Source organism: Arachis stenosperma, chromosome 10 (assembly GCF_014773155.1).
Source record: "Arachis stenosperma cultivar V10309 chromosome 10, arast.V10309.gnm1.PFL2, whole genome shotgun sequence".
Lineage (NCBI taxonomy): Eukaryota > Viridiplantae > Streptophyta > Magnoliopsida > Fabales > Fabaceae > Arachis > Arachis stenosperma.
This window is the reverse complement of record NC_080386.1, coordinates 55,871,230-55,879,060: the sequence shown is the minus strand read 5'-3', so window position 1 is coordinate 55,879,060 and position 7,831 is coordinate 55,871,230. Positions and strand designations below refer to the sequence as shown.

At 35.9% G+C, this 7,831-nt stretch overlaps 2 protein-coding genes across 3 annotated transcripts; one reads left to right on the top strand and one right to left on the bottom strand.

Moving 5' to 3' along the window:
- The first annotated feature begins 1,191 nt into the window (after positions 1-1,191).
- On the top strand, positions 1,192-5,186 carry LOC130954512 (uncharacterized). Of its 2 annotated transcripts, XM_057881263.1 has the most exons (9): positions 1,192-1,443; positions 1,567-1,767; positions 1,846-1,968; positions 2,120-2,157; positions 2,248-2,356; positions 2,489-2,666; positions 2,769-4,606; positions 4,734-4,871; positions 4,951-5,186. In XM_057881263.1, exons 1-9 carry the CDS (start codon positions 1,366-1,368, stop codon positions 5,176-5,178), a joined length of 2,931 nt encoding a protein of 976 aa, XP_057737246.1. In that variant the 5' UTR covers positions 1,192-1,365; the 3' UTR covers positions 5,179-5,186. The 2 variants fall into 2 exon arrangements, with proteins under 2 accessions (XP_057737246.1, XP_057737245.1); XM_057881262.1 differs by having other exon boundaries at positions 2,489-4,606.
- A 189-nt stretch (positions 5,187-5,375) lies between these two features.
- Positions 5,376-6,446, bottom strand: LOC130954513 (protein LURP-one-related 4-like). Its single transcript, XM_057881264.1, has 3 exons — positions 5,980-6,446; positions 5,645-5,899; positions 5,376-5,575 (listed from the first exon to the last, which is right to left on the bottom strand). The coding sequence occupies exons 1-3, from the start codon at positions 6,277-6,279 to the stop codon at positions 5,441-5,443; spliced, it is 690 nt and encodes a 229-aa protein (XP_057737247.1). The 5' UTR covers positions 6,280-6,446; the 3' UTR covers positions 5,376-5,440.
- Between the last annotated feature and the right edge of the window lie 1,385 nt (positions 6,447-7,831).

Sequence of the window (7,831 nt, the reverse complement as noted above, 5' to 3'; positions counted from 1 at the left end):
CATCTAATATCTCTCTATCATAAGTCATAACATCAAAGGACATATAATTTTCTTTTGTTCACTAGTTGTATAAAAATATTTTTATTTAAAAATAACAATTAAAATATCGACATATATAAGTTTAAAAATTAAACAAACATATGAAACTATTTATTATCTTCGCATATCGTAGTTTTTTTATTCATAATCGTTGAAATTTAATTGTCGTCAATGTGACCGATTAAATTTTATTTTTAGATGAAAATTATCACTCCCTAAAGGAATCCAATGATACCCTGTCAAATTCTTTTGAATCCATGGATATATGACAATAAATTCCGTTCAAAGCTTCACATACAGTTGGATAACTATCTCAAGTCTCAACCAATATTAATTCATATCCTTCTACAGGTAGCACACATTTTATTTATGATTACAGATCAAACACTATGGATTGTTACTTCTCCTTTCATATTTAATTAAAAAGATTTACAAAAAGAAAAAAAAAAACCTTTGATTCTCATGTATCGTAGAGGCATAGCATGACAAAGCTTACTTTGTGGAATGTCCTAACTTCTAGGCCCTAGCTAGCTAACCAGTGTAACTACCTCAGCTTATGAACCCTATCTTCTACGATATCATTACTGAACCCAACGAACCATCTTTCTTACTTGTTCCTTTTTGTCTGGATTCAAAGTTTTCTCACCATCTTAAAAAAACATATCTTAGAAACACCCCCAAAGACTTCAGGATTATGAGAAAAACCCAAACTGTTGAAGGTTATATATATAAATATAACTTCCCTTTCAAGGGCAAAACAAAATTTCTTCTCCTATGGATTACTCTAGGTCTCTAACCACTTCCTTTTAGGTTATTTTTTCTATTATTTTTCTAGTTAAACTTAGAAAAGTGGACTGATATATCACATGTAATGTAATGGGTAAGGCTAAGCATGTGAATTCTTGTATTTCAATTTAATACAAAAAGAAAAGGCGACAATACCTATTCATGTCAAAAAAGGAGGAGAAGATACGTTATTGTCATGTTCCATAGAAAATACAAGATTGTGAAAATAGCTAAACACATAAAACTTTTCTTGATAATAAAAAATAAACATGAATGATTAATTAATTGTTTGTGAAAAGAGAAGCTTCTATTTCAATACAGATTCATGCATAAACCGCCATCTAACTCTTCAGACCAATACAAAACAATACATGTATTTCTCAAAACAACTTTAATTTGGTGCCAACATATATAGCAGCAAAGCAGCCAGAAATTTCAGATCTTTGAAAACAACTCATCATTTCTGAGTTGCACTTGTGATATTGTGTGTGGCATTTCCATTCTATGTGGATGAGTGAAGAGTGAGACACAAAAAGAGACATGTTTCGTTCTGCAAGATGGTGGACCGACAGGAACAGAGTCAAAGCTCTTTTCAAGCTCCATTTCCATCTCACACAGGTTTCATTCATTTTCTTAAGGATCAAGGATGAATAATTCAAACTCACCTATTCCTTTTCATTTGAAGTTTGCTTCTTAAATGGTATTAGAATGAAGTTGTTGGGGGATGTAACAATTTTTCAGGTGAATGAATGTGGGGTGGATGCATTGGTGCTGTCAATAGTTCCAGGGGACTTTGGAAAACCAACCACCAGATTGGATCAAGCTACAGTTAGAAATGGAGTTTGTACATGGCATAATCCTGTATATGAAACTGTCAAGTTCATTCAAGACCCAAAGACTGGCAAATTCACTGACAAATTATATCAATTTTTGCTTTCAACGGTATACATTCATTAACTCACTCTTGTTTGTTTTTGTTTATCAGAATGTGATCTCATTTTTGCTTTAATTCATATGCAGGGTTCATCAAAAGGTAGCTCCATTGGGGAGGCTTCTATAAATATTGCTGACTATGCTGAGGCCACAAAACCATCCTATCTCTCTCTTCCCATCAGGATTTCTCATTCTGATGCTCTTTTGCATGTTAGTTTTTTTTTTTTGTTTATTTAATATCTATTTTTCCATATATAAGGTTGCTTGAAATTTGAGTGCTACCTAATTTAAAGGTTTGAGTGAAACATAAGTCAAGGCAATGGCATTCTCATTAGTTTCTCTTCTGTTGCTTAATAAACAGGTATCCATCCAGAGGATTCAAGAAAATAGTGATCAAAGGTAACTGGGAATTTCCATGATTATTTTCATATTTTAGATTATAGAATTTGTCCCATAGTGAAATTTTTTTTATGCCAATAACATTTGCAGAGAAGAAGAGGAATGTGAAGATGCCAAACAAAAATCCCATGATTGGATCATAAGCAACCATTTAAGCAATGCAGACATAGATGAAAGCACTAGAAGCAACTCTTCTGAAGTAAGCCTTGGAATTATATTTTCGTGACTCTACTTCATATATAATAATGTCATATAACTTCAACAATGATGTGCTTTTCATGAAAATTCATTCATTTCACTTATTAATTGTACAATTTCTTGTTTTTCACAGGAAGTCACTGCCAAAGCAATGAACAATAGAGAAGAATTGAGTGTTAATTGCAGCACATCTAGTGAATCTGACACTACATTGTCAAGTTCAGATGACAGCTCTGGACTTGATAGTCCCCGAAAACTTGGACTGAAAAGAAAAAAGAACATCCATCCCAGCAAAAATGTGTTTCTTTCAGGTATGAACCACAATTCAAAATCTCAAAAACTTGTTATCAGTGACTCCACAACACAAATGCATGATGATATGCATCAGAGAATACACTTTGATTGGCCACCAGGCGATTCGACAAACGGCTCCAACCGTGACATTCCAAAGGAAGATTTCGAAGAATCACATCCTACAGAGACTGAAAAACTCAAGGCTGAGCTTGCTGCATTGGCTAGGCATGTGGATGTGTCAGACATGGAACTACAGACCCTTAGAAAGCAGATTGTGAAGGAAACCAAAAGAGGGCAAGACCTCTCAAAGGAAATCCTTATCTTGAAAGAGGAAAGAGACGCATTCAAGTTGGAATGTGAGAATCTCAAGTCTTTCCACAAGCGAATGGACGAGGCCAGATTGCGAAGCAGGTCGCAATTGGAAACCAGAGATCTCGGCGCTTTCGTGGAAGAAATCCGGCAGGAATTGAGTTATGAAAAGGACATGAACGCCAATCTCCGGCTACAGTTAAAGAAGATGCAAGAATCAAATGCTGAACTGGTTCTTGCTGTGCAGGACCTTGAAGAAATGCTGGAGCAATCACAGTGTAATAACAAAGACTCCAAGGAGCTAGTAGAAACAGAAATGGAGAAGCTTGTACAGAGACAAAGCAACGGTAATAACGATACAGAAGCACTTGAGAAGAAGATTATAGACCTCTATGGTGAAATAGAGATGTACAGAAGGGACAAAGATGATTTAGAGGTACAACTGGAACAACTTGCATTAGACTATGAGATATTGAAACAGGAGAATCATAGCATTGTGTATAAGCTTGAGCAAAGCCAAGTTCAAGAACAATTGAAAATGCATTATGAATGTTCATCTCCTCCTCCTCCTCCTAATAATAATGATCCTGATCTTGAAATGCATATTGAGAATCTAGAGAAGCAACTCAAAGAACAGTCAGAAGATTTCTCGAATTCTCTTGCTACTATTAAGGAACTCGAAACGCATATCAGGAGATTGGAGGAAGAATTCGATAAGAAGAAACATGGATTCGAAGCTGACCTAGAAGCAGTGACGCGCGACAAAGTTGAACATGAGCAGAGAGCCATCAAAGCAGAGGAAGCTTTGCGGAAGACAAGAATGGCGAATGCTAAAACTGCCGAGAGGCTGCAAGAGGAGTTTAGAAGGCTCTCGTCTCAAATGACCTCCACATTTGACGCCAATGAGAAAGCTGCCATGAAAGCATTGAAAGAAGCGAGCCAACTGCGTTCGCAGAAGAGTTTACTAGAAGAAATGCTGCGAAAAGCTAAACAAGAGATTCAGTTGCTTCAATCTGATTATGATTTAAAACTCGATGATCTCTCAAATCAAATGAATACAATGACGGTTCAGATTCAACAGATGAAGCTGGAGATCGAGGACAAGACAAAGCAGCTAGAAGATCAGAAGAAGAACGGGGAACAAGCTGGTAGCGATTTCTCTGAGGAGATTCGAGTGCTTAAGGCAGAGAATGAAGATCTGAACGGAGAGATTTGGCGGTTACGCGAGCAAGTAGAAGGAAATGAAAGTCGTAGAAATGAGTTGGAACTAATGAAGAAATCGATGGAGGAATCCGAGGAAATGTTACAGAGAGGAAGTGCCGAAAGAAATGAACTGGTGAGTACGATTGCATTGTTAAAGAAGGAAGCAGAGCAGTCAGTTAACGAGGCTAGGCGATTGGAGAAGGAGGTGGAAGCAGTTAGAGCTCAATACAGTGAGTTGAAAGGTTCGATTTCGGAAGAGGTCGCAGAGAAAGAAAAACTTAGGAAGCAAGTTTTGCAGATGAAGAGTGAGATCAAGAAGAAGGAGGATGCGTTAAGCAGCATGGAGAGGAGGCTTAAGGATAGTTTGAAGAACAAGAAAACTGCTTCAGCTCCTCAGAATTCAAAAGACATAGCAAGTCTGAGGGAAAAAATCAAAATGCTTGAGGTAATACTAACTCATTGGAGAATTTCTTAAAGAAAATTTTGAATTCCTGTTTAAGTATTAGGAGAATAATTAGTACGATGAATTAGGAGTTCCAATCATTATTCTTCTACTTTTGTTGATTAAGCAGGGACTTGTAAAGTCAAAGGAAAAAGCATTGGAGAGTTCATCAAGTTCATTCTTGAATAAGGAGAAGGAACTCCAGACCAAAATTGACGAGTTGGAGAATAAAGTGGAGGAATTCAATCAGATTATTGCTTTGCAGCAGGTATGTATTATATATCAAATTATCAACAGATTAATTATTATTGTTATAGTTCAACATTGACGTGCACTTGATCAAACAGGTTTCTCAGGATTTAAGCATTATTTCTTCAAAAGATGTATGTGATGAAAAGGAGATGGTAAGTGAGTTGACGGAAAGAAACAAGTCAATGGAAAGCGAACTAAAAGAGATGCAAGAGAGATACTTAGAAATGAGCCTCAAATTTGCAGAGGTAGAAGGTGAGAGACAACAGCTTGTTATGACTCTGCGCAACCTCAACCTCAACCTCAAGGCTATTAACAAACCCTAATTAGTACTAATTACTTAATACTTCTTCTTCTTCTTTCATCCAAATACATGTGTTATATAATGAATAAATTGCCAAAATTATGTGTATCTATCTTCCCTTTTTATTGGCCTTGATTTTTGCATCCTGATGCTGAATCTGTAATGTTAAAGTGTTGTATCTTCTTTACAAATGGCACTCGCTTACATACTATAATGTACAATCACCACTTTTCTTTTATTGTAACTATTTATTTATGTTTCTTTTGATTGAATTACATACTTGATTAGATTGAGCCGCAGACTAGAGCAAATACAGTGACAAAGGCCATTATAAGAGAGTGATCTATGTCTCCTTCCACATCCAACCTTAGAACATCCTTCCCCAGTAATATCCCTGAACATGTCTGCTTTTGCTTTGCCTGCACACTCAAACAAACAATCAATTAGTTATTATTAAAATCAATACAAATAAGTAATTTAATACTTACATTTGCGACTATGTGTCCGTTCTTCATATTGAAGATCATAAACCCTGATGTTTTGCTACAGATTCTGTGTATGCAATATTTTTGGGAGCCTATAGTAGTGACTTGGCAACTGGCTACTCTTCCCGTAATCATCATCTTATAACTTGTTTTCACTTCAAACCATGGCTTCTTCTTCGTTTTCTGTTGCTGCCTTGTATAATCGGAATCAGAACCATTGCATCTATAAACATCCCATCGTCCAAAAGTAAGTAATTTCTGCAACAACAATAAATCAAAGATCACTATATATTGCTTCATGCATGCATGAAAGTCACCATTGGTTGATACCTACGTACCTTGTGAATGGAACAGACAAGTGTGCCTCGTAGATCCATAAGGTTAACTTGAGTTGCTCCCTTTTTGTCATAGTTATCAACGCGGTAAACGATGTCACCATTTGAATCATACACAGTGCAGCCGTTAGAGTGGAACACAAGCGATTTCATCCAAACTGTGTATTTTCCAGAACATGAGGCCTCTGCCGCAGGGTAAACCTTCTTCGCCATTGGAATCACATCGGTCATCGGCGAAATAATGTCTTTCTTTATATCATACAAAATAGTGAATACGGTTTTCCTTGTTTTCATTTGCCCCATTCGTCATTCAAAAAATGAAATATTATATATTTTTTCATATAGCCTTTGGAGGAATCGGAGTCATTATTTTCCATTAAAGCACGTTTTGTGCACTACATTGGGCGTGCTGACAGTACTTCGATCCAACCCAAATATATATTAGTTACTAGCAGTTGCTACTAGAAGCCTAGTACATGCACGAGAACAAGCTCACATTGGATGATATGTTACTATCTCTCTGTCTATCTTTGTTTTAATTTGATCTTTTGCATTTAGAGAAGCACTCATGTATCAAATATCTATGCCATTTAGTGTATATATTTGTGTGGATTGATGTATTTTATTTTGTCATTAATTCTTATTAGACACTAAATTCATGCATCATCATACTCATGAAGAAAAACATCTATTAATCACAACCTTTTAATAACTTATAATTTTTTAATAAGCCATAACTCTATAAAAATATATAACATTTTAAATATGATTTTTCATATATTTTAAAAATGGATCTCACATGTATTGGAGAAGACGATTAATATGCTCCACTATAGCGAGTCAATAAAAATGTGCTTATACATATGCGTTGCTATCGATTCAGTAATTAAAGTGAGTTCATGTTGATCTAGACTAATCGGATCATATAATATGTATAGTTGATCGTTTCGCAAGATTGATTATAGGTGGCATGCATTATTAAGACAACTACCCAATAGCGTACCGATGATGCATATATATATATTTTTATATCATTAGATATAAACCTTTGCCAAAAGGTCTTCAAATGTGAATCCAGAAGAAACTGTATGTATGTCCAGTAATAGTGTAATCACGCACCCTAAAATATTAATTTTTATGTATTTCTTATACCAAAAAAAAAGTATGAGATGCCAATATATATATTGTATAATGTGTATAGTGGAATTAAAATAAAATTAAAATTAAATTATGAACAATTAATTAATTTTAAATAGTTTTTAATTTAAAATAAATAAGGATTACTGTCAGTTATAGAATAAAAAATAAACGACCTCCCTCTCTCAATACGGTGTGACATCCTTCTCTTCATTTCTCCTCGAATCTCGCCGGTGCAGCGATGCCATGGTCACTAGCCGCCTCTGATATAGTGCCGACTCTGTTCCGACTGACGCCGTCGTCCGCAGAGGCCACCGCCCAGCACCGCGTTCCTATCGTGTGGGTCGAACTTCGCGGCACCACAACAACCCAGACGTCCAGCGAGGATAGTGCGAAGCTAGTGTGTGCCTTCTTTCAGATGTCGACGTCGCAAGATAAAAGGGTTTCAAGTGTGCTTCCTCTTTCACGCCCATCACCCCGCCGAAGTTTCTTATTAAAGTGCAATGTGGTTGAACCGCTGGATTGTATTCCATCTTTCAGCGGTAATGAGAATTCATCAAATTCACATGAAAACATAGCTGACTATTTCATCATCGAGGGTGAGCAATCGAATAAGGTGAGCAACTTACGTTCAAAATATTGATAATAGATGGTTATTTTTCAAATGATTTAGATGTTTACACTCAATGCAAGTGGCATGTTTAATTTATGTTTAATG